The 27,171-nt window shown below is 46.8% G+C and overlaps 1 protein-coding gene across 2 annotated transcripts in view; it reads right to left on the bottom strand.

Annotated features, from left to right (window-relative positions):
• FHIP1A (FHF complex subunit HOOK interacting protein 1A) overlaps positions 1-27,171 on the bottom strand; it is a 224,646-nt gene that overhangs the window by 10,732 nt on the left and 186,743 nt on the right. For both annotated transcript variants that reach the window (XM_078069309.1, XM_078069310.1), the window contains exons 7-10: positions 15,272-15,439; positions 14,270-14,349; positions 6,054-6,244; positions 2,818-3,969 (exon numbers count right to left, since the gene is read on the bottom strand). In XM_078069309.1, coding sequence (XP_077925435.1) covers positions 2,818-3,969; positions 6,054-6,244; positions 14,270-14,349; positions 15,272-15,439 — 1,591 coding nt within the window. The remainder of the gene's footprint in view (positions 1-2,817; positions 3,970-6,053; positions 6,245-14,269; positions 14,350-15,271; positions 15,440-27,171) is intronic.

Genomic DNA, 27,171 nt, shown 5'->3' with positions numbered 1-27,171 from the left:
TGTCTCCTTCATCTCAAGGCCACAAGCTATTCAGCTGCCTCGGGTACCACATTAGTAAAACGGTCTCCTACTGGTGGACACGCGGGTTGTTTCCAATCTTCTATGATAAACAACAGTGCAGTGAACATCTTTGTGTCTACCCCAGCCACACGGTGTGCACACAGCCTGTGACAGGTTCCCAGGAACAAGCACTAAGGCACTCTAAACTCTGATCCAATGATAAACGCCTCCCACCTGCTCCTCCGGAGGCGCCCCCCAGCCCCTGCAGTGTGCTGGGCACACTGCACACCACTCCGCGCTGGCCTTGTCCACACAGACCAGTCACAGCACTGGCCAACTGCAACGCTCCCAGGTTCTTCAGTGCCGGCAGCACACGGTCCCTGTTCCCCAGCTTAGCCCAGGGACCCACCCCCACCCCCACTCCCGCCTCGCCTCGCCTCCAGAGCTTTCTGGCTTCCTGTCTCAAACACGTCACTGCCTCACGGGAGCCGAGATCTGTCACACCCACGCACGCACCGCCAGGCTCCTTCGTCTTCTGCCCCTTGTCTCCTCTGCCCGGGACCATCGTTCTGGGCCATTTTCACCTGGTAGCTTCTGTCCACCGTTCGTGCCCCTCCTCCAGGAAGTCTTTCCTCCCCCGCTCCTGCGCTCCCCTAGGGCGTGCCAGACATCACTAATAATGCATTTCTAAGTGAGCACAGTTCTTTGTCCATGGCTCCTCTGAAAGCCTGGGAATTCCTTCGTTTTTCCGTCTTTTGTATCTGGCTTAGAACCTGCCACGTATTAGGAGATCAATCAAATGTTACTGAATGCACAAATAAAGTTAATTAGATAAATGAAACGGAATGCTTTGATTTTGCTGAGAAGCAAATTCATTTCAGTGGAAATCAGGATTCCATGGAGGGATGGAAGTTAATGTAGTTTGGAAACTACGAAGTTAGGAGGAAAGATGTTCTCCTAAAGCTGTGTACGAATTCCAAAGGAGGGGAAAAAAAGCAAAGTTTTAGTTAAAATTACCTCTATGTATCAAAAAACTCACATTACATTGTGTTGGTTCTCCTGCGTATCCTATGCAGAGTATTGGTATTACTGAATAAGGTGTTGTATTAGCTTTTACTCCTTGCCCTAAGCTAGACTTTGTTTCCTCAATCTACATATTTCCCAGCGCTGAAGCTCCCTTCTAAGAAAGCTGGCATTCTAAAGAACAACCCTCATTATCCCTGGGTGGCTGGCACTTCCAGGAGAGCAAGCTGCAAAGTTGGGATGTCCAGCTGGGTCAGAGTCAAGGGCGCAGGCCCCAGGCAAAATGGGGGTGTGTGCTAGGGGACGGGTGCCCCTTTCCCTCCACTGAGCTCTCTGCCCCTCCTTCAGGCAGCCATGGCCCTCCAGCTCCCTCCCCTCTCCTCCCCTTCGCCCTATCACCTGGGAAAACTGAGATTATCTAATCCTTCTTACTTATGATTGACTGACTGATTGAATTTTAATTAAAACCATTCACACTGAAATGTTACCTCAACTAGAACCTCAAGCCTTTTAATTGTGGAATTAAAAGCTTTCACCCTCTTTAACTAAATTGTCAGGCATCAGTAAATAGATGAATAAATCCTGGAGGAGGGTGGGAGAGCTACTTGAAATCACATGAAGATAGTGTGATTTCTTCTCTTTCGGGTGACCCAAGTAAGTGGAGCATGGTGGAGACTCACCAAGCTGCTCCCTGCCGGCCGGAGAAGGGCATGCCTCAGCGGAGGGGGGCTGCCGGGGGCGGCCTCTAATAACGGCAATAACAACACACGCACACCCCGCGCCCAGTAGCACATTCCGTCCCCACCGGAGCAATCAGAGGGTTTAGGACCTCACAGCTGCAAGTGCTAGAGCCAGGATCCCCCCCCACAGCCCGACTCCAAGGTCACTATCTGTCCCTCTGTGACGTCAGCTCCTAATGGGACCTCTCCTGGCTGCCTGAACGCTGTTCAGGGCTCCCGCCCCAGCCTTCCCTGCATTTGGTGAACACTCAGCGCCAGTTCCTTCTGCTCCATGATTGGCAGATTCAGATTTTACTGGCTAATATTTAATGATGTTTTCTATCACAACGCCTCAACTCGATCCACTTATCTGATACCCTATCCTACCCCCTCGGCTCTTATATGACTGCCCCCTGTTGTTAGGGGTGTATCACTGGACACACCCATTCTCTGGCAGAGTTACAGGTTTATGTGGGGTCTAGTCTGCTTATTTTTGGATAAAGGTTTTGAGATGATCTGAAATGAGCTCCCAAGCAAAGGTGTAACTAACTCCGACGGTGTCCGATGTGTGTACACAGCTAGTCATTCAGCGGGTATTCTGAGCACCTACTGTGCGCTCTGTTTCCCGTTCAGGTGCTGGGGAAGTGCAGAGAACAATCCAACACCCGTGCCTTCTAGTGGGGGAAACCATCATCTTTTCAGTACACCTAAAAACACATGCTATGGAGAAAAAGTAATTAAACTCAAGGAAATGAGGCTATTAAATAATGAGACTGGATTTTTTTGTGTGGTTTCATCGGTCCTATTAGTTTATCACACACGGATCAAGGGAAGTAGTCACTCAACTGTGCAATATATCCTCTGATTGGCTGGGGGAAAGAAAAAAAAAGATTGCTAGAACGACAAGATAAAATAAAATGAAAATGAAACCACCCCTCTCTGCTCTTCACAGAAATACTTTGACCCCCCTCTGTTAGGTAAATTGATAATGCTCCTTCCCTCCCCCTACCTCACTTTCCTGCCGCAATACATACTTTCAAAAAGCAGAAATCAGAAAGCAATTCGAGATCATCACCTGTGAACGGGGTGCTCTGAGTCCTCACAGGATGGTGACTGGCAAAGGCAGCCTCATCTCTCGCCCCAAATGGGGATGGCACGGTATCAACAGTGGGGGTTTCTGCTATAAAAGAATCAAAGTCGTCGTCGTCCTCCTCCTCCTCCTCCAGGGCCTTCTTCCCCTCCTCCGCTTCCTCCTTTTCTCCTTCACTCTCTTCTTCCTTCCCCTCTTGCTCTTTCGGGAGATGCAAGAGATCGGGTGCGGGGAAATTCTGTTCTCTCAAGCCCTCGGTGCCAGAATCCAGTTCCTTAATGATTTGGTCATACTGGGCAATGAAATCTTCACCCCCCGGGTTGATGACCATCAGGTCTGACTTGTGTTCTGCCTCGGAGAGCGGAGGCGCTAACTCAGGGTTTGATCCTAGGGCTCCTTCAGGCTCATCTTCTTGTTTTGGTTCCTTGGATACATTTTGAAACGGGTCTGAATTGTGCCCGTCCCTGTCCTCCTCCGAATCTGTTTCTGACTGAGGGCTGGGCAGGGGGCCGTTGTTCAGGGGGGGACCCCGATCCTCAGTCTGGCCGGGGCTGGCGGGCCTTGCGCTTCCCTCCCGGGACGTCCCGGTGTCCTCAGCGTCCTTCTCCGCGCACAGCCTGTACACTATCACATCATCCTGGAAGTCAGACTCTTCGATGTAGGACCCTTTGAAGAGCAGGATGGCGTTCTTCTTCATCTCCTGGATGTGTCTGGGGGGATCAGCTGGCGCCGGCGGGCCCGAATTCTCCAGATCATCGTAAGGCCCAGGGGAGCCCACGTCTGCCCCCGAGGAGATGCCCGTGTCGTAGCTGTCGTCCCACTCCAGTTCGGTCTGGCTCTTCTCCTTTCCGGGAGCCAGCGCGGGGCCGGTCTTCCTGGGGAGTTGCTGTGGGAGCTGGACCACGGGACAGGGGGAGGTGAGAGCACTGGGCTCCGTCAGACTCGGGAAAAAGGTCTCAGGGTCGGGGGAGTCTCCGTCGTACAGGGCGGACCAGACTCGGCAGTCCCGCATGCAGCGGAGGATGTTGGTGTGGGCCTCCCACAGGTACTGCAGGTAGCTGATGTCCAGGGCTTTGCCGTACTCCACGATGCCGGCCGACGGAGAGGACGCCTCGGCCCGGGGCTGCTCCACCGTCCCTGCCACGGGAGGCACAAATGAGTCAGAATGAGCCCCTTGCTTACCCTTCCAAGAGGTGAGGGGACGTAGGCTGTGGACACGGATGTGACTCATGCGGGTGCTAAGATTCTGTCTCCCCACCCAGCTACTTTAGCTCTAATCATTTCTGATTAAACGATTTCTGAATCATAAAAAATGGTTAGATTTTAAGAAGGAACGCTAAGGGGGCACCCGGTTGGCTCAGTTGGTTAAGCATCCGACTCTTGATGTCAGCTCGGGTCATGATCTCAGGGTCCTGGGATCGAGCTCCACGTCTGCTTGAGATTCTCTCTCTCTCTCTCTCTCCCCCCACTCACGTTCTCTCTAAATAAATAAATAGATAATCTTAAAAAAGAAGAAGAAGAAGGAATGCTAAGAACAGAACCCCTACCCTCATAGAAGTATGGAAGCATAGGCAGAGGAGACCTAGAACGCTACCATTTCTTCCACGGCAGGTGCTTCATCAACACTAACTACTCCTCCCAAAGGCCCTGTATGGCAGATAGCATCTTCTCCGTTTACAGACAAAGAAATTGAGGCTCAGAGACAAAAGGTCACCCGACTGACTAGTCAGTGGCAGGGCCACGGCCCGAGCACAGGCTGTCGGTGGTCAACCTCCGTGCTCACTTCGTTCGATGCCACACCTTTGCGAGCATCTTTGTCTCTTCATCATCTACATCTCTACCAGGCCAGGCCAGAATTGGACATGACATGACCCGTCTACCCGCCTGCCTGTGCAACCATTCATCCATTAGGCGTCCATCCACAGGAAGGCAACCCCAGAGCAGAAAAGTGGGAAGAACCTATCAGCTGTGTGACCCTGGACAAGTCACGTCCTCTGAGTACGTTTCTTCATCTGTAAAACGGAAACACTACTTTCTTCAGAGGATTAAATGTGATGACAGGGAAAGAACGTGGCAAAAGTTGTGGGCACTCGGCAATCGTTTGCTTAAATTTGGAATTCTGCAGCAAGGTCAGCCCCAGAATCATTCTTGAAACAACTTTATTAGTAAATAAAAAAGAGATCAATTTTCAAATAGGTTCTAAAAAATGACTACGGGAAGGAAAAGAGAAGATAACCATACTCGTTTACCTCATTGGAAAATATCTTTAAAATACAACTTGTTTTCCTGCCACATAAATTATTAGTTTCTATGAGACGCTGTATCTTTAAAGAATCAATACGACAACCTTAATTTGTAACAATTACAGTTACACCAAACACCCTGATATTTTCTTAGCCAAGGAGCCCAGCTCTTAGACAAAATAATGCTTTCTCTAACAGGATGGTAGCTGGGTAGACAGGATGACATTGTTTGGGGGGTTATCAGAATACAGACTGGAAACACCGGGGTCAATCCCAGGGCTGGACTCTTTCCTAGTGGTCACAGGTCAGGCAGAACCTCCCTGAACTGAAATAGCCTTCTGACCACCAAACATGAACAAATGTCCCCTTGTTGCAACTGCCTGCCCGAGGGCCAAGGCTGATATAGGTGACCATCTAAATTTTACTTGTATAAGATCAACTGCAGTTGGCAAACAGCACATGTACTATAAGTCCTATTTTTAAAAAATAGAATATTTATTTAAAAAAAAAAACCCTCAGTAGATCAAATGAATCAGATATTGCTGCCATCTCACAAATTTCAAGTTGTACAATGATATGTTATTGGCAGGCAAGCAACCACAAATGAGTCATTTTGGAAATTAAAATAAGGGCTAATCCTGTCTCTAGCTATAACCATCTCCACACCCCCACCCAATTTTGTTTAAAAAGACATGCTGGTACATGTTTCCATATCTGTACTCTGAGGATGCGAGAGAAAGCCTAGTTAAAATAAAGGTCTGGGAACACTGACCCGGTGACTGGTGGGCATTTCAATGCACACTGATTACCAAGTGGCCATAACTCCGGACGAAGCAGAAGACCGCCACCCAGGCATTCATAAAAGAAATGGGACACATAACATTATTCCCCATCTACCCAAAGAGACACATATCCCAAGGAGGAATGGCATCTGGCATCCTTTCGTTTAAAGATCAGGCCCTAGCCAGCTCCTTTTACCTGAACTATCGTGCGTACACTTTGACCAGAGAATAAAATCCCTCTCCTGGTTGCCAAGCGTCAGGGTGATCCCGCTGGAGCAGCAGACGGGGGTCAGCGCGAGCAGCTTGGCCGCAGAAACAGAGTAGCAGTCTCTCTCCTTCACGGCCCATCTCTGGCTCAGCATCATGTGGTTGCAAGGGATCAGATACCTGGAAGGGACAACACGGGCTGCATTCGGTCTCTGTGACGCCCATTCCCATCAGACTAGTCCTGGCCCAGGGTTGGACTCGTCCTCTCCCCACTCCCAATCCATCCGTCCGACCAGACCCCAGGGTTCACTCCCTAGCTCAAGACCCGTCAAGGGCTTCTTTCTTCTGGCAGAACCACCCCTCTGCAGAGCAGGTAAGGTCCTTTGTGCTGTAACCTCCACAAACCGTCTCCTCTCTTAATGGGTCTGCTATCCCTTGACCATGAGAAAATATGGTGGCTAAAGGTGTTCTGGTCACCAGTTCCAACATGGGGGTGAGGGAAAGGGGGAAGGGTTTCCCCACACCGACAAGTGAGCAATGCTCCAGACATCAGCAGGGCGTCCTTCAATTCAACTCAACTCTGACCCTATCTACCTGGAGATAGCGTCCGATCCCACAGGTTAAGGGTTCAGTCCCACAGGACTGTCCCCCCACATACGCACACTTCAGATGACAATCGCAAGCCTAGTCTGACCAACCCGCTGTAAGTCGGAGGTCCCAACAACCTCCCTGGATATCAGTTAATATGCTGCAGTGGCTCAGGGAACTCTGAGAAACATTTTATTTCCTGAATCACTGGTTTATTAGAAAAGGATAGAACTCAGGAAGAGTCAGAGGGAGGAGATGCACAGGGAAGGGTGAGGGGAAAGGGCTCAGAGTTTCCATGCTTTCTCCAAGAGTGCCCTTCTCCCCACATCTCCATGTGTTCAACAACCCAGAAGGTTCTGAACCCAATCCTTTTCGATTTTTAGGAAGGCTTCATTACACAGACATGACTGATTAAATCACTGACCACTGGCGACTGATTTAACCTCCAGCCCCTCTCCCCTCCCCTGGAGGTCAGGAGAGTGGGACTGAGTTCTAACCCTCTAATCACATGGTTGGGTCTGCTGGCAACCAGCCTCCATCCTCAGGTTGGGTCCTAGGGTGGCCTCATTAACATAACAAACACACCTTTGTTCCTCTCATCACTTAGGAAATTCCAAAGGTTTAAGAAGCTCTGTGCCAGACACAGGACATAGACCAAATATGTATTTCTTATTATAAATTATAATATCACAGCGGCCAAGGGCTCACAAGGAGCACTGGGCCCCCTTTTACACAAAACACTTTTAGTTGGTGATCAAAAATAAATTAGTATCACTATGAACCTAGAGTCAAGAAAATCTGGGCAAATGTTTCTGACTCTCAGAGCACATCAGTGGGCTTCACGGGTAGAATACAGTTTGCTTAAATGGCTTACTTTCTGAACAGGGAGAAAGATTATCCTGTTTCTTTAAACAAAGATGGAACAAGCGGGATGGAGGCGTCATCCCAGAGGCAAGGGTCCCGTGTGTGCAGGAGCCAATTCCCAAAGACCCGGAGCCCTTCTACGAACAACCGCAATCTTCCATCAACCAGAATGGTTTGGGTTCTGTTTTTGGCTCTTGAGAAAGAGGTGGTACCAATGACAACGAGCTATGATGAAGGATTCGGTGAAAGAGAGAAAAGTACACCTTTCAGGGTATGTCTTGAGGCCTGAAAACAACTCTCCCACATCTCCTGTTGATCCGATCCAAATGAGGAAAACCCACGTATATATTAACAGCTGCCCGACTGCGAGAGCCCGAGGCAAGGGAGAAAACAGACTGAATTCCTTTCATGGTGCTTTACAATAAAGGCCTTGATAACTCTCAAGCTATGAAATGACAACCTTGCCACTTACCCCTTCCAGTCTCAAAAAAACCCAAGCCATCCTCCCAGTGCTCTGCCAGGGGGTCCCAGCCCCCTCAGGCACCCAGCCCCCACACACCTGAAGCCTCATCTTGCTATGATCTGTCTGCAGACAGACCCCGCCTGTCTGAGGTGGTGGCATCTACTTTCATAAGCTGGAGTGCATGGAAATCAAAGGTCGTACAAGCAGAAAGGAAAGAGAGGGGAGGGCACTATGGGACAGGGGCGGGTCTGTGCTCATTCTTGGCCCGGCTTTGGGGTCTTGTATCTGAACGCCAGTGGAGAAGAAACTGCGCGTGAGGAGGCCATGCCAGACGTCACCGCGGCAACGACGGTGGGGGACAGACTTGCTCGTGACCACGCGTTAAGACCGCTCCCTAAGACCAACGTCTTACATGAGGGTTGAGGACCAGGAGAAACATACCGTGTGCTTGCTGACATGAACTGATCTGCTCTCACAGGCTGGTGAGGCCCAGGGAAACTCAGATGACACAGGATTTATTGTTTCCTTATTTTGATCATTAATTATTTAAGAAATAAACCGCTTCAATGCGTTCACATACTGCAGGAACTCAATGACTACTTACAGCTCAAACCAAGCACAGCTCATGATTTAAGTTGATATACATAGATTTCTACTCTTTGTTTTGAAGTATTTTTTTTAAAATGGAACACTGGATCAAACCCATAAAGCTATTTATCAAATATCACCAGTGGGTAGCTTGAAATTATATTAGAATAAAGAGTTATTGGGAATTTGCAACTTCGCAAACACAGGTTTTCAGGAGAAACTAAGAATTTTCTTCTGAGTAAATCAAATAAACTCTGGAGATTCCTCTCTAGGCTGAAGGAGAGGTTCTATCAAATTGAAAATGGAGAGTCGGTTCAAATGGATAACCCCCACCCCACCTTATATTCAAAGCAGTACTTCTAGTGTACTTCTGTAATGAAGGATTATCCCAGAGGGAAGAGGGGGAAAGCCGTGCATTGACCTTCTGTCTTCCCAATGTTTACAGGGAAAGATTAGGAACAGAATGAATGCCTTAAGCTGCCCTAATGTCAAATATCAAAATGAAGTGGCTGTCGACAGCAGAAAAATCACGCAGGAATTTAACATACGTGTTTGTCATCAAGCCATCTACTCATTCGTACTATACTTACTTTGTTCGGGGGTTTTGTTTAAATTCGGGAAGCAGTAAAAATAATCAGAAACGAATAACTAACTTTAGACATCCAGATTACCCAAAGCCGTCCTACAATACAGCAGGAAAAAATGATACTGTCCGTATTGTCCTCCCCTTTTTGCATCACTTCCCCAACCAAGGCTCGGCAACCCTGTGCCTACGGTCTGTTTTCCTGGATATCACTCACTGAAGCAAGTTGTCATCATCGCTTCTGGAGTAACTCAGTGACAGACAATCAATAACGAAGCACATGGATTGCCTACTGCATGCTACACTGACAGGCAACACGAGCAAAACAAAGCAGCGAAGTGAGTACAATGAAGTAAGCACGGTGCTTCTAAGCGGCGGGAGAACCTCGCTAATACCCGGACAGGCCAAAACCTACAAAGCAACATCAGTACATTTCAAAAGATTGTTTTTCAAAGACATTTTGACCATATTTCTCTTATTCATCTTACCCTAGGGTGGCTTGCCTTTTTTCTTTGCTTTTTTTTTTTGCACTCTCCTCCAGACACGTAACTGCCATGCAAGATGGAAATGTGCCTGAAGTGGACACGCAGCTTCTCTTGGAGCAAAACATCCTCTATCTGAACACAACAGGCAATGCAATTAAAAAACCTGACAATGGACCAGCACTTCTGGGGGAAAAAAAAAATGCCCTACCAGAATATTCAGAAATGGCGTTCAGAGTACTAAGCAATTAAATTTTGCCTAGGGGCGCCTGGGTGGCGCATTGGGCTAAGCATCTGGCGCAATTTCAGCTCAGGTCACGATCTCATGGTTGTGAGATGGAGCCCCGCGTTGGGCTCAGCGCTCAGCGGGGAGTCTGCTTGAGATTCTCTCTCTCCTTCTGCCCCTCCCACCAACGCATGCTCGATCTCACTCTCTCTCTCTCTCTCAAAATAATTAAATAAAATCTTCAAAAAATTGTTTTTGCTTAAACTGGCAAGTGCCAGGAACATGGGGTGATCTGTCACTTCCCTGCTTATCAGCATCTCCCGCCTGCCTTTGGCCTATTGTACATCACATCCACGGAGGTGGACAGCTTCTCCTTGGCTTTCACTCACCAAAATAGCCTCTCCTTTGGGGTACCTTATTTCAACTTACATTTCCTGATATCATGCTAACTGAAAGAAACATATCAGTTGCAAACGGATTATCACTTTGAAATGTCAGTATTTAAGAGTATTTGGATTGCAACAAAAATTGACGTATCGTTACTATTTATCACCTAACAAATAGCTTCATTAAATGGGATTCACAGAATCTTGACTGCCCTGCTGTCTCCAGATCTATGAGTCTATCATACACATTTGAACCACCACAGTGGCAACAACAGAAAGGACAGATTATAAATCTGGTTTTTTACGTCCCTTCAGATAAAGTTTAAATGACTAGAAGAATAAGGACTTTTCACTGTCTGCGCTTCTGTACAGATTCTAGATCAGAAAAGACAATGTTTTCATTAGTTTAAAATGTATTTTCCAGGGAATTCTCCTCCTTTAAATTTGTGTAGTACTTTACAGTGTTTCAAAACATTTTTCACAGATACCACCACAACTGATTCTCCCAAACACCTTATTCTGAGATAGAAATTCGAAAACCAGAATAGGTCAAGTCGAGGCAGCAGATCACTCTCGCTCTAATGGGATATGTCACCCTTTATCAGATTAACCGCCATCGTCATAGCCTTGTCCTCGTTTCTTAATCTCTTTATCTCTTTCTGCTGCAAATTTAGTAACTTCTTCAATCCATCTCCTCACTAATTCTCTCTTAATTTGTGTCTTAAAACACGCTATTTACCCAAACCCTTGATTCTTCATTGTAATATTTAGTTTTCATTTCTAAGAGCTCTAGTTGGTTCTACAAATCTGCCTGTCATTTTTGCTTGATTATTAAAACACCATTTCTTGGGCAGAAAATAACAAGTGTCGGCAAGGATATGGAGGAACTGGAGCCCTGGCGCGCTGTTGGTGGGCACGTAAAATGGTGCCGCTATTATGGAAAACAGAAACGATTTCAAGTAGAATTACCATATGATCCAGCAATCCCACTTCGGGGTAACTCACCTACAAGAACCGAAAGCAGGTGCTGAAGAGAGGTACGTGCACTCTTATGTTCATAGCAGCATTGTTCACAACAGAACACAGAGACAGAAAGTGGAAGAGCAAAGAGCGGCCTCCAGGGGCAGGAGGAGGGAGAACCGGTGAGTGTGTCCTGGGTACAGGGTGTTTGCATGGCAGGGTGACCGGGAGCAGGAGATGGATGGTAGCAACGGCCGCACCACCACGTGGATGTATTTAATGCCACTGAAGTGTACGGTGACGCTGGTAAATTTTCCGTTATGTGTATGTTACAACAATTAAAAATACTTTAAAACGTGAGAGGGGAAAGAGGCCGCTGTTGAGAGGACAGAGACCAGGAAGCTGAGGCTTCCCTCGAGGCCACCACGTGCCTGACTCCCACGTACGTCCCCTCATCCGCTCCCCTCATCAACTCCCTCAGGCAGCGAGGCGGAATTAGAAATAAAATATTAGGGGTGCCTGGGGTGGCTCAGTCGTTAGGCATCTGCCTTCGGCTCAGGTCATTTTCCCGGGGTCCTGGGATCGAGCCCCGCATCAGGCTCCCTGCTCAGCGGGGAGTCTGCTTCTCCCTCTCCCACTCCCCCTGCTGGTGCTCCCTCTCTCGCTATCTCTCTGTCAAATAAATAAATAAAGTCTTCTCAAAAAAAAGAAATAAAATATTAAATCAAGGGCCACGATCATCATTACATCATCACCATCATCCTCAGCTAAAGAAGCAAGGAAGGTACTCGGGCTCAGAGAGCCTAAGAGCAGGTGGTTACGTGGGACAGGTCTTCCACGACCCCATGCAGAACTCTACGCCCTGGACATGACTAGCCCTGACCCAGACACGGAAATGTCGCAACCACGAGCCAATTTCTTCCCCTTCGTGTGGTACATGCCTGGGCCTCAAAAAGAAGCCAATGCAATCTTCGAGGACAGTTCGGAACACAATGAGCACCACTCCATGCGTAGACCAAAGGCGAGGGGTGTTCGATCCCCGTGCGGAGGGCCCTGAACGGCCAGCTGCCAGCAGCCAGGCTCAAGCGGACATGGCGGCTCAGAGGGGAGAAGCTCTGCGGGCTTCCAGGGACGTTGGAAAGACGGCTGCGTTTCATGCCGCCCAAGAAGCAGTGGTTAAGAATTTAACATTTAAATATGATCAGGTTTTACCCCTTGCTGGAGGCAAAGTCTGGTTTTTGGCAATAAAAAAGGGCTTTAACAAGTCTCCATGACGGATTACGTTCAGGCCTTGCTAATGCATCTGTCATGTCAGCAGAGACTTGACGGGAGGCTAAAGCAATCCTTCTGGATGGGACGTTCTACCTCAGATGTCCTAGCCAGACTACTGAGGCTCTCTCTTCGTGATTAGATTTGGTCTTTGCCGATGCCTTAAGATCAGTTACTGATGACCTACTCTAAACCCCTAGAAAGCCCCAAAACTCTTTTCACACTGAGAAAATGCACAGGGGATGCTCGCCCATAAAAAGGCGACTCTGTAAGGCCTCCACCATGGCGCCACCACCACGTTTCCCAGCCCGGCTTTTTTTAATCACTCCAGCATTGCAGAATGCTCTCGCTGCACTGCACCCTTCCTTAAACCAGTGGTTCTCAACATTAGCCAGGCAGCAGAATCCCCTGGAGAGTTCGTCAAAGCACAGCTCACTGGGCCCCACCCACCCCCAGAGTCTGAGCTGACACATCTAGGAGGAGGCCAAGCATCTGCATTTCTTTTTTTAAGATTTTATTTATTTATTCATAAGAGACAGAGAGGCAGGCAGAGGGAGAAGCAGGCTCCCCGCCGAGCAGGGAGCCTGATGGGGGGCTCGATCCCAGAACCCTGGGACTATGACCTGAGCCGAAGGCAGACGCTTAACCATCTGAGCCACCCAGGCACCCAAGCATCTGCATTTCTGACGTGTTCCTGGGTGAGGCCCCTGTTCCCACCATCACCTCGCCATCCCCCTACTTTCCCACAGCTAGAATGCTGGAAATGCTGTCACATTCACTTGGAATGCCATCTCCTCAATAATTCTACTCACACTGTGTCAAAATCCAGTGGTGACCAGGGGCAGTCCAAGTCTCCTCCCTTTTCCCCTGCCCTAGGCTTCTTCTGCCCTTATTCCCAAGGAGGGGTCAAAGGAAGGGTCAGAACATCCATTAAGGCGGGGGGTGGGGGGGAGGGTGTGCCAGGCAACCCTGGTTGGCTTTCTCCTTTTGGCTTGCCTACCACCAGAGGGGGAGGTAGGAGGCACACACCCCAGCCAACTCTCCCTCTCCTCCTTTACAAAAGCAGCTGCTTCCCTGGGGGACCCCAGAAGGAGAGGCAGAGCTGGGCCAAGGCAGGAGTCAGCGTTCTTGAGGCCCCCTGCCTAATGACCAAATCAGCATCACCCTAAGAGCTGTCCACTTTGATTCCTGACACCTGTCCTCAAATACCAGTCACTTGCCAAAACCTTTCTCCCATGTACTTCTGGGGGTCGTACCTTTTCTACCTTGTTTATAAGTCCTTTCCAATCTGTCCACCCCATGCCCTACTCTCTTCTGAATTGTACCCAGGAAGTACTCATTAAATATTTACTGAATTTAATTGAAACACACTCAGAGGTCAGAGAGTGCACGCTGTAGGTGTACCATTAGGAGAGCAAGAGTCGTAGAGATTATATATCAAGAGCATTTCATATTTGAGAAAGTTGTTTCCAATACCACACGCCCCTAAAAATGTACATCAGGAGAAGGACATTCAGCCGCAGAGCAGAGGAGCTTTTGGAATCTGTAAATTTCCAAACTGCCTATTATTTCCAGGAGCATATTTTATAATACAATGTATTCAGCCTCCTAAAAACTCTTAAGAGTAAAACTAAAATTAACCTTGGGAAATAATACAGAACTTAGACTGATATCCTTGATAATTTTTTTCCTTAGAAGCATGGCCCCTATTGAGTTTACATTGCCCCAAGAAAAATATAATAGCAATAGTATAGATTTGAGTTTTCCTTTACAGAGAACAAAAGATGACAACTCACCTTAGAACTAGTTGTAACATCACATCTTCACAATGTAAACCGATGAGAGTTCTAAATAATGCCAGGGACACCACACAGAGCTGGGAAGCAATAAACACACATTCTATTTCAGATACCGGAAGGATAGCTCTACTCCCCACAGATGGAAAGTAAATCAGAATTACAAAATAAAATGGCCTCTTTTTTTAGCAGCTTTGATAAAAACATGGTGCTGCCAGAGAGAATGTGTGTTAAGACTTTTAGTTCTCCTACAGGATTTGACTAGGAAGCCTATGCCTAGAATTATGCCGTTACGCAGAATTACCCTCCTACAAAATGCCTATGCTCTTATTTCTGACTTTTAAAGATCCACGTAAATGTGCCCCTGCAACTGTCCAATGCACGCGTGCGCGCACACACACACACACACACACACACACGATCTCCTGCCTGGCACTTGTTCCCCCAAGTTATTTTCAAACACGACACTGGTTATTTACGAGACAGGGCTGACAGAAAATTGCATATGCCCTGGCCAGCTCCCTGCCTAGAATTCTTAGCCCCCCGCCTCAGCTCCTCTTGGCTCGTGTCTTGGCTTTGAGGCAAACATGCTCCTTGGTTCCATTTCCAGTAGTGCTGAGGGGGTGACAATATACTTTTCCAAGTTCAGTCAAAAACAAGAATTCTTTCAACCTCTAATTTCCAAAAATGAAAGATAAACAGCCAAACAGGGAAGATACCCAAAGGTGTATTATGAAATCATTGTGCCCTTTTGGGGGTAAGCTCTTTATCATACCATCAGACAAATTTTTTGCCCCAGTGAGAGAAAGTGCTAGTCTGTCTTCTGGGCAGGATGGACTTAAAACCTGGTCAATGGAATTCAGAATGGTGTCAAAATAATAACAGCTACAAGAAAAAAGGGGGGGAAATAGAAAAAAGAATATTCCTCATTTATTCCCAAAACAAACTCTCCTGAAATTCGTTCTGAGTTATTAAAGCCCCTTCCTCTGGGGCTCTCCTTACCCGAAATGGGGTGTTGATTCGGCTCGTGAGAGTATCTAGGATGTGGACATTCTCGTGCCGGTGCAAGAGGATAAAACGGAGGAAGATCTCGAGTAGCGCTGGTTCGGAGATGCTACGCAGGAAGAGGTCCAGATACGCGGTTGTGGTCATGACCTCCTCCACAGTCACCTGGGACCAACGACACAGTGGGCACAGGTGAGCGTCCTCTCCGTGCTGTGACACACACCTCCCCAAAGGCCCCTGCCTCACCGCAGTGACCCCATCAAGGCAAGGACATGCCAACCACCAGAGCCCGCTTCAGAGCCGCATCTGAAGCCTCTCACCTATTCACATCCCACAATGCCTCATGCTGCTGCCGCCCTTTGATTCAGTAAGGGAAAGGCAACGACATAAAAAAGCAATTCAAGTGTTCTGACAACTCTAATCATCAAATGCAGTTCAAACACCATAAAGAGCTGGGGGTGTAACCACAAAGGGGAGAAAGAGATAATGGGAAGTATCTACATGGGCGGTAAAGGATTAATTAGAAAGCCCAGTATAACTGTTTCCTTAGCAGGCGTCCGATAAATATTTATTGGACCTGCTATGTACAGGAGCCAGGAAACGTAAGAACACATTTTCTGTCCAGGAAGACGGGTTCAGATATAGAGTCTAATAAGCGAAATAATGACCTCATAAGTGGCAAATAAGAGGGACAGACACAAAGTACCGCAGATGTTTAGATAGGTTTCTGGAAAACTGCAAGTCAAATTTGTATAACATACATAAAGTGTTATTTATAAAGTGCAATAAGAGTTTACCGCTTATAAGGTAACTGACTTTTTTTTTTTAATAATACAAATGAGTATTGTCTACGTGGTGTGAATTTCCTATGCAGTAGAATATGAGTCTTTCAGGGAAGAGAAGACTCTCAAGAGTCCGGTTTTCGAAGTGCCGAGGATTTGGCACTTAAATCTTTCAAATTTTAAACATTTTGATAGGGATTATTTTCAGAACTCATATATAATTCTTTGTCTTCCTAAAAGCAAATACAACACCTCTTGATGAACAGGGGTCATCCATTGCCTTACTGTCTGTAGAAGAGAAATACCCAACCTGGGAGGCATGAAAATCACCAGGGCAACAGCTCCAATCTCAGATTCCAACTCTATCCCCTAGAAATCTTGGAAATCTCCTCTGCCCTGAGTCTAATGCACTTGATGCTAAGTGAAACAGATGGTGATGCTTTTTGAGTGATTACATCTTCTGTTTTCCAGTTTTTCACTTCTTTCTTCCTTCCTTTCAAAGTGTTAACTATCATATTATCATACTGTGACTGGTCACTCCTTTTATAACATACTCCTCTTCTCTTTGTAATTTTCTGCCTTCAGAATCCACAAATCACCAGGCTAACCCATCCCAGAGTCCATAGTCTCTCATGGTTCATCTCCCCCTCCGATTTCCCCCTTCAGTTTTCCCTTCCTTCCCCTAATGTCCTCCAGGCTATTCCTATGTTCCACATACGAGTGAAACCATATGATAATTGTCTTTCTCTGCTTGACTTATTTCACTTAACATAATCCCCTCCAGTTCCATCCATGTCAATGCAAATGGTGGGTATTCATCCTTTCTGATGGCTGAGTAATAGTCCATTGTATATATGGACCACATCTTCTTTATCCATTTGTCTGCTGAAGGGGTATTAAGGAGGGCACGTGTTGCAATGAGCACTGGGTGTTACACGCAAACAATGAATCATGGATCACTACATCAAAGACTACTGATGTACTGTATGGTGACTGACGTAACATTAAAAAGAAAAAAAAGAATCCACACATCAGTTTAGAAATCAGATCTCCAAATCTGCTCTATAGGTATAGATAGGCACCCTGTGGGTGCATCTGTACATAAAGGCTTAAATTATTTTTACACATTTCTTGGGCCTTAGGTATGTTCCAGATAGAGGAGTACAGGTGGATAAGAAACGACCAGATCAGTTTTGTCCATTTTCTTTATGCTAAGCAAGGCATGCCTACACAATACATGGGAACTCAGCCTCTCGGGGTTGGCAGCTCACCCTCGGCATGCACGCATCAGAGTGCAAACACTCTCCCCGTCCAGCTCAGCGCCCCTGCTTCGAGCCCTCAAAACATTCAACACACCACTGTGTCATCTGACCAACTTTACAGAGCTCGCTGTGGCCCAAATAAAACAAAGGAAACAGGTAAGCCTCAACCACTTGGCAAATAAATTGCCTCGAGAAGAGTGCTTCTCACAGGCTGCCCCTGCTCCTGAAACCCACGGCTTCCATCCTTGCGTTTCCCCGTCTTCTCCAGTCCCACGCCCGCGGCACTCCTAATGCTGTCCCGGGACATACGCTACTGTTCGTGTTGTGCTCTAGGGCAACGCACAGGGTCTGGCACAGAGAAGGTGCTGAATATAACATCTCCTGAATAAGTGATAGCCCCCAAGGTCCTAGTGATTTACATTTGCCAGAGTGGAGCTTACTTTTTAATTCTTCTCTCTGGCCCTCTGTTCTGAGTGGGGACTTTTTTTTTATAAAAACGTATAGAATAACGGATGTCACCAACTATAGCTAAAGGGGAAACGATTCACAACACCACCAAACATACAGCTCCATTAGCTCGCAGCCATTCCGCTGCTACAATCTCGGGGTCCCGTAGCAGAAACTGAATCCAAAGTCACGCAGCAGAAGTGTAATTCCCTAACAATCCTGATGGCTAGGGAAAAAGTACCACTAGGCATTTCAAATGGGCCATGCACGCATGCAGTTTCTGCAGTAGTGCATTTTCAACCTTACTGAGCACTGCTGAGCTGACACGTCCTCCAGAATTCCAGGCGCTGCCTTTGCACCAATAATTCACCACCAGCTCTTCCCCCTTAAGTTACACATGACCTTAATAAGCTCAAAAGCACAGCAACAAACCCTTCAGAAGTCTCAGTCTTTGGGGGCTGACATGAAAGCAGGGCAGTAAGCATCTATTGTTTACTACTCTTAGGCTGGATAAATGAAAGATTTTATTATTATTATTATTATTTTTAGCAATCAAAGCTGTCATTTATAAGCTAAGAGGATTTAAGAAAAACACTTGGAAGGGCAGCATTTACATAACGTGGTATAAATACCAAAAACCCAATTCTATTAAGCATCGACTTGCAACCTCTTTATAAATCAAGGTCACCCTCATCTTAAACTAATACCCAAGCCAAGAAAATCTGGTTCCCTTCTCTTTCTGTCTCTTCCCTCCTCTATATTCGAGGAGCCCTCAGAAGCCTTTTATCCCAGAAAATCTTTTCCTGCCCCATTATCTTACTTTTCAGAATCTTCCTTTAATCCTCCAAATAGGCAACCTCCTTAACGAGGATGAGACCAGAGCCTAAGTATGATCGCTGGAAAGCTAACGCTGAACCACCAGGGGAAAGAAGCTCTGCCGCGTGGAATGCAAAACCAAAGCTGCCATTCATACTCCAAAACGGAAGTATTCACCCAACAGGACAGTAGCATCCTCTTCGTGGTCCAACTATGAAGGACAATCAGTTGTTGGTGTACCTAAGACCTTTCGCCTTACAGATGACTGTCAGTATCCATTTCTCTTGTTCTGTAAGGAATTGCAGGTAGCTACAAATTTAGGTAGAAATATTAGTAGAATTAATAAATGAGGTTCTACCTTACTATCATATAAGACACAATAAAATTTAATTATATTTATAAAATTTAGTACTCAAGCCTAGGAATGTTAATTCTAACCAAAGGCAGACCATAATGACAGCAATAACCTAAGGAAAACTCCTGCCCACAAACAAATAATTATCTTTGACAAGATAAACCACAAGCATGAACCTAAACAACGTATCTGGCAAGCTACCCTTCTGTGAGTAACTTTCCAGCCCCAGTTCTAGAATAGAATCTGAGCCCTGAATTGGGGACTTAATTCGACTTCTATCAAGACCGGTTGAGTCAATCCTTTGAAATCAACCCCTTACTTCACCCACCTTCTCCACCCTCCACTAGCCCTCACCTGGGTCCCCCTTCACACCAAGTGCCTTCACCAGTCCCTTAAACTGGTGTTTTCAAACTAGAGTCTGACATCCAAAAGTGGAGAGTGAAACCAATGTATTGGTTCACCCCTGGTGTAGACCAATTCAAACAGAAAGTATTAGGGTATGCTGCATGGAGTAGGTACTGTTTTGGGAAACTTTTCTGTGTGTCTGTTTTGTTCAAACTATATGTAATGCGATATATTACATATGCAGGTACCTCGTTATCTAGTCAGTAAAAAATACAAACACATGCTCAAAAGCATAATATAAATTTCTGGCTGTGCATTATGGTCAAAAACATCTGAAAAGCACTCCAGTACACGGCAATAACCAAACGAACCCACAAGCCTGTCTGCCATCCCCTCACCCTGGTTCCCGGCACCAATCCCACACTCCAGGCTCCGACCCAGCGTGGTCTGAGTCTGGAAGCAGTGTGTGTATGTACAGGGCTCCCAACAGGACAGCAACTGAATTCATGGTCAATCCACTCCTTTCTATCTCAGCCTAAGAGCTCTAACCACGCACTTTTTTTTTTAATCAGTGTCTCAAGCTTCTCCAGAAATGGGACAAAACAGAGTTTGTTTTCCTTTAAAAAGGGGATGGGTAGGAAGGGAGGAGTTGACACCATGTGTCAGGTTCTGCTTCTGTAATTCAAAACTCTCTCAGAAACGGAGGCCAGACCCAAGCCCAGGAATCACGGCCACCATCGCGGCAGCACATTAACTTAATGCCTAGCGTAGGAGTGAAATGGAGCATATAGACATTCTGACCTTTCGGTAATCAGCTCGAGTTGGGCAATTCCATTTGCAGCTAAATTAGCACCAGAGTCCTCCCTGTAATGGCAGGTTTATGTGTGTGTCCTGAAAAACAAATTTCCCACCTGCTAATTGTTTTTCTGTGATCCAGTCACAGTGGAACAAACAGATGGGTCCTACCTTCTGTCACTTAGGCAGGTGGCAGGGAGTGGGGTCAGGTGACTGTTGCAGCCTCTCCAAGTTAGAAGCCACCTTTTCTTGGCATCTCCTTTGAGGTAGGGAGAAAACTAGCTAAGCAGGGGCTCACCCAGGTCGTCTGTGAGCCCTCAGCCTCAGTGGCTTTCACTGGAGAGTAAGGGAACGGTGAGACCCAGCTGAACCCTGCCCACTGAAAGCAGCAGGGAGGAAGGGAACGATGAGGCTGCATCGCGTGGAACAGGGAACACTGGCTAAGACCTGCCTGGGGCTGCCATCCAAGCCGGTGGCCAGGCAGCCAAGGGCAGCAGCGGGGTGCGCCCTCCACAGCCAGCTTCTTCCCTCCAAGGACACAGAGCACGAGGAACACACAAGTACAGAAGGGAAGACAGACACCCTGGTTCTCAGCGAGCAGCCCCACTGTTTCAGCCAAAAATTCAGGACAGAAGACGCTCAGTTATTCCAAGTCTGCAAAGAGTCTGCAGTGGATGAGTCAGGCCCCCTCCCTCCCGGCCCCTCCCGCCTCCCTTCTGCTCCTCGACCTCTAGGCCACACCCTTCACTGACTCTGCCACAGGCAGGCTGGGGAGGTTAAACGGAGGTGACATCCAAAGTCAGGATGTTTGGCTACTTATTCTTAAAATACTTGAGGAAGGAAGACATTAAAATGACGGCCACAGGGGCGCCTGGGTGGCTCAGTCGTTAAGCGTCTGCCTTCGGCTCAGGTCATGATCCCAGGGTCCTGGGATCGAGCCCCGCATCAGGCTCCCTGCTCGGCGGGAAGCCTGCTTCTCCCTCTCCCATTCCCCCTGCTTGTGTTCCCTCTCTCGCTGTCTCTCTCTGTGTCAAATAAATAAATAAAATCTTTAAAAATAATAATAATAAAGAAAATAAATAAATAAAATGACGGCCACAATGACATCAGCTACACATTTTAAGGAAAAATGTTAAAAATAAAGCCAGTGTCTCCCCTTTATTCTTTCTTCAAGGTATCTGTAATACATTAAATATATTAAATCAATTAAATATTTATTAATTCATTAAATGTAATACATTTCCTCTTGCCTATCATAAACCTCTCCAAGGAGCAGTCAGCAAATTATTTCTAAAACCTCCCTTCCTATGCTGTGTGCGTAATTTGTACCCTACTACTTCATTATAATAGAACTTACCAGAGTTCTATTCAACCTATGAGCCGTTACATTTGAACCTCGTCCAATAGAATTTGGTTCCTGAAGTACTCCAAGTATCACATAAGACACGTATTTTCTACTATTTCAGAGTTTGGTTCTGAGGTCCGAGTTAACAGAGAAACTCTGGGGCGTTTCTGCTCAGAAGCAAAGATCTGAAGAGTCTCCCCAAGATCGCTCCATCCGTCCCTTGACTATTTACTAGTTGTTTCAGAAAGATTCCTCTCGGTTGCAGTCTGAGCAACCATAAAACCACATCACCGTCACTGGTCAGTCTCCGAGCACCTCCTGGGTAAGGAAGGACTATCCTCAGCATATTGCTCCGGCTCTCGGAGTCCGCACACCTCATGAGAATGGATGCCACCCGAGCACAAGGATACTTCCTGAATGAAAGGGCCCTGCGGTGCGCTGCCCAACTCCAAGGGAGGCTGGAGAAGCGGGCTCAGAAAGGAAGGGGCTGTGCTGCTGGGCAGCCAAACACAGAGAGCCACTCTCCTTCTGGACTCCGACAGACCCACCGCCTCCTTCGGCAGCGCAGCTCAGGTCTTTCCAACCGGAAAGCATTCCTCACTGTAAAGGGAGACTCCACCCCCTGTAATTTCAAGTGTGCCTCACCCCGTGCTCACACAAAGAGGGGGCGAGAGGACAATGCCACCTCCCCAAACTCGACTGTCCCTCCTATTCTGGGATTCTTGTTAAACCCTTAGCCTCCTGTCTTCTAGGCTAAGTCCATTTCCTTTCTCAGTTTCCTTAACGCATTCTCCCGTCCTTTAGGATTGCACACTCACTGCAGAAACGACCGTGTCCGACCTACAGGGTGAATTCTCAAAGCACCTGGTACACGGGCAGGGACTCAAAGGGTGATCAATAAATGTGTCGAGATGGAAATCAGCAGCCCTGTTACTAATAAAAACACACGGTTTTTACAGCCCACGTTGGGGATGCCTTCATTAGCAAGGTGGTTAGATTCATTTGACAATACGTGAAAAGAAGAGAATAGTTTCCCTTTATTGCGAATAACATTTCATTGAAAATACAGAGCCCAACTCATGCCATGCTCTTGAATTACAGCAACCTTGAAAAGTGATCTATTGGGGGAAAAAAAGAAATGCTTCCTCGGTTTTCCCCCTGATTTCTCTTCCTGATTAATAAGACAGTCCCATTGAATTCTGATGAGACTGACTTTAAAACCCAACAGCAGAGGGGAAATGGTTCATGGGCCCGAGTCTCAATCAGCAGCTTATTTAGAATGAAGTATTTGAGAACAATTATAAGAAGGTCTGTCACCTCCCTCCTCATTCAGTCTGCCTGCCGGGTTAAAGGTATGATTGGGCCTGCAGTTTTATACACAGACCAATTTTCCTAGACACTAAAGACTATAACAAAGGCAAGCCCTGATGACAAAAGACAGATTTCACTCCCAGCTTAGTTTCCATGAGATGGAAACTCTTCAACACAATGCAAGACTGAGAAAATGCACAGGTGTCTGCCCAAATGAATTCGATCATTCTAGTCTTTCTGGTCCTTTTTCTCTGTTATCCCCAGCCTGCTCATGACCTGGCACTGGCTAATCACAGGGTAAGGCGCACAGGGGTGCGCGCCCTGTCAGAGGGATTCTGCCCCTACCTCCCCTGAAACCCAAGTCAGACATCAAAATGGGGGGCGAGGGAGAGCAGAAAAAAAGTTAGTGTGAGGCAAAAGAAAAGTGGGCCAAGAAGGTAAAATACACAAACGGTAAACCTCCTTTCTGTTTCCCTTCCTTTTCGGTTTTCTTACGACAATTGGAGAAACACTTGGCAGGGCATTTGTTGCTGATAAATGTTTAATGTGCTCCTAGGAGGGTGCAGGGAAAGAATAGAAGATTCACACCAACTTTCAGACCAGACCCTCCCTCCCCTCTCCACAACGGTTTCTAACACCGATACCACCTGGCTGCCTCAGATAGGGCGGGGCTTTGTGCGAGCTACTTTGTGCGGTTCCCTGTGTCGGGAGGGTGGGACCCTTCCTATCTTTCCGTGATTCCGATGCTTAAGCACTGAGTCCTCCAGGACAGCATTATCTCCCTTGTGCACCTGTTGAAGCTCAAAAGGAAGAAAGAAATCTAATTTCCCATTTCAAATCTAAAGTAAATGTAAGCTTAATTTATAACCCTAATTCTCTTCTACTGTGGCAGAGAAGTGACATGAAGTACCACAGAGATGTCGGAGAGGAGGAGGCTTTATAGTATCTTACAACGGATTCAGACTCTAAAAAGCTGACTGTGTGTGTTGAGACAATGAATACAGTTTAGCCTCCTAACTTCTGGCTTCTTTCTCCATCTCCCCTCTTGGCCCCTCAGCAGGGCATACTTCTGCAGTGTATGACAGGTGCAGCCGCACAGCTGCCCAGCCTGTGCTTTTCCACGGAAGAATAACAGAAAGTTCCAGGTTCCCATCCACAGAAACGGAATTTTGTTAACATATAAGAAACCTGGGGGGCGCCTGGGTGGCTCAGTCGGTTAAGTGTCCGCCTTCAGCTCAGGTCATGATCCTGGAGTCCCGGGATCGAGTCCCGCATCGGGCTCCCTGCTCAGCGGGGAGTCTGCTTCTCCCTCTGACCCTCCCCCCTCTTGCGCTCTCTCTCTCTCTCTCTCTCTCTCTAATAAATAAAATCTTAAAAAAAAGAAATAAGGAAAGAAACTTGGAGGTCTGTGGCATCACTTCTAATTGCCCTCCCCTCCAGTATTCAGTCTCCCTTTCTTACTTGGGAATGAACCTTAACTCTCTAGCTAAAAAACTACAGTTCCCTCCTACCTTTGCATCTAGGTATGGCTGTACCTGTCTTGGCCAGTAAGGTGTGAACAGAACTGGTGTATGGAATAAAAAAAGGACTACAAAAGGGAGTTTTCTGTCACATGAAGGGAGTTTTCTGTTATCTACAGCTAAACCTTATACACAAACTGATACAGTGTGTTCTCTGAAAAGAAGACGAATTGCTTTGTAAGTAAATTGCTATAGCCCGCTCATACCAGCATTTAGAACAGTGCCTCGCATACACTGGGTGTTCAAAATGTATTTGTTGAGTGAATGAATTAATAATGAAGGTTTTATATCAAAAGAAGACCAACTAACACTGCCATGATCAGGCTGAAATGCAGCGACGAGACTAATCTCATAGCCCATTCTCCAAATAATCCTCCCAAACATGAGAACAGCATTTTTCAAAATTTTCTTAACCGGGACCCATCCTAAGAATGATATTTTACAATAATATATGATATTTACTGTTACTAAGTACAAGGCACTCTGATATTTTCTATTTTATTGTTTTTTAAGTGCTAATTGCAACCTACCAAACCGAACTGGTGACTCATTACTATGACAAGACTCAGTGTTTGAAAACTGTTTAATATATATATGTAATACTTATCTGTTAATTTTTCTGTTAACTAATAAACGAGTAAGAGCTAACACAAAATCTGATTTTTTTTTTTTTTAAAGATTTTATTTATTTGACAGAGAGAGACACAGCGAGAGAGGGAACACAAGTAGGGGGAGTGAGAGCGGGAGAAGCAGGCTTCCTGCTGAGCAGGGAGCCTGATGCGGCGCTTGATGCGGGGCTCGATCCCAGGACCTCGGATCACGACCTGAGCCGAAGGCAGACACTTAACGACTGAGCCACCCAGGTGCCCCTAAAGTCTGATATTTTTTAATTAAAAATCTAAAATATTCACAATTTCATAGAAAGAAACAGTGGTAGGAAAAACCAAAACATTGTGCCTATTTTGACATTTTTAAACAGTAGTTAAATACCACCACTGACGTCTTGGGGTCTCTACAACACAAAGCAAATATTGAATCTGCACTGGGAAGATCTACCTGGGACCTAGGAGATGCTGAGAGCTGGCTGGCTGGCCTGTCCCCCTCCTGGACCCACTCCTGCTTTCCGTGCCACACGCACAAAGGGCGGGTGTCCTCTCGCGGCACTCACCCGGCGCTCCAACCTTGGTCTACTCTGGGTGGTTAAGTATTGGTGTGAGCTGTTCTTTCTCTCAGCTAACTAGGGAATCGAAAATGCGCTTCCCTTCTAAGCCGGATTCTCAAAGTCTACAGATACTAATTTAAGGAAGCAAAAGGCAGCAGGGGGTAGTAGAAAAGGGACCCCAGTGGGAATGTCAAACACTTGCATTTTAATCCTTGGACTCTGGTGACCTTGAGCAAGTCAAGCAATCTTTTGGCATCCCCACTGCTCCCGCTTGTAAAGCAAGCAGGTGCCCCTGACCCACAGTGTAATCCAGCAGAGCCAATTTGCATATGTCGATGAAGAAGGCCAATGATGAGATGTGGTGAAAGCTTCTGTGAAAAGCGCCTTCCTCCACAGATTTTAGAAAGAACGCAAGGTGAGGTTCTACAAAATAATAGAAAAGCACTTTGGAACACTTAGAGGACTGCCTAATGTAAATACAAAGCCACCACATAAGCCTTCTGTGGATAATCAAATGTTAAGGCACTGAAAAAAAACCACCTATTTCATATCCTCTCTTCCTCTCACAAATATTAAGCTCACAGTCTCTGAATATTTCTTTTCAAATCATGAGCATTAGGGTGCTCAGCTGTGAAATGACAGCACTGAACCAGATGACCTACCCTCTCAGTTCCAAAACCCTAAGATTCTTTGATTTCATGTCAGTGACATGAGACAAGAGCTAATTTCTGTTCTTTGCCTTGGTAATTTTACCTCCCAGCACAAGCAACACATCACCCTATTCTAATATAGTGATGAGGGTGCTAGCCACGTCCTTCTGATACATTTATTTAACCAACCGTGTGTCTACGGCGTGCTTGTCACGTGTACAGTAAACTAGCAGCTGAGGACACATAAAAGAAGTACAAGAAACATCCTGTCCCTTATGGCACTTCCAGCGTCCGGCTGGTGAAACTCTGGCGCCAAACCCAGTGGGAGGCTGCGTGGGGCCAGCGAGCGGCAGTTGGGAGACAGGAGAAATCGCGGTGTGCCTCGGGGCGGGGCTTGAGCCCAGTATGGGGACTGTGCTGGACTGAGCCCAGTATGGGGACAGTATGGGGACAGATGAATACATTCTGCACAGACTGACATGACGGAGAAAGAATAATCCAGCAGGAACACGGCAGATAAGAACAGAGGACAACGAAGGCACTGCTCTGACCTCAGGTCTGCATTTGACAACCACGGGGGAAGGAAGGTTAACAAGCAGGACGGGACAGAGGAGGAGGGGTTTTCAGAAACAAGGGAGGGAGTCTGTTTTATCTTCTGCAGGTAACAGGCACCCCTCATGGGCTCTTCAACATGCCAATGCCATCACAACCACCCCTATTTGTAGGTTTTGGGAATATGAATTACTGCTTCCAAATCTCTAGAATTTAGAAAGGTTGAATTTCTATCAAGCTGGCAGAGAAAACTGATCCGAGTGTTTCCTCCCACGTGCAGGATCACCCAGCAGAGTCCTTCTAAGCCTCTCTGCCTCCCTCACTATCGCCTCCCCCAGGAGAGGAGGAGGAGCTTGTCATTCTGAGGAGCTTGTCCCTTCCTCTCTCTCTTCTGGGAGCCAGACCACCTGCAGGAAGTCCACATTCTTCTCTGCTCCTCCCACCACACCTTCCAGGTTGTGTCTGGCACGTCTGTCCAGTCCTGGGGGTCGCTATTAGGCAATCTTCTTTTTGTTTTTTAAGGATTTATTTATTTATTTTAGAGAAAAAGCACCA

The sequence above is a fragment of the Halichoerus grypus genome, chromosome 3, assembly GCF_964656455.1.
Source record: "Halichoerus grypus chromosome 3, mHalGry1.hap1.1, whole genome shotgun sequence".
NCBI classification, from domain to species: domain Eukaryota; kingdom Metazoa; phylum Chordata; class Mammalia; order Carnivora; family Phocidae; genus Halichoerus; species Halichoerus grypus.
The sequence above is the reverse complement of the archived record's forward strand: the minus strand, read 5'-3'. Positions and strand labels throughout refer to the sequence as shown.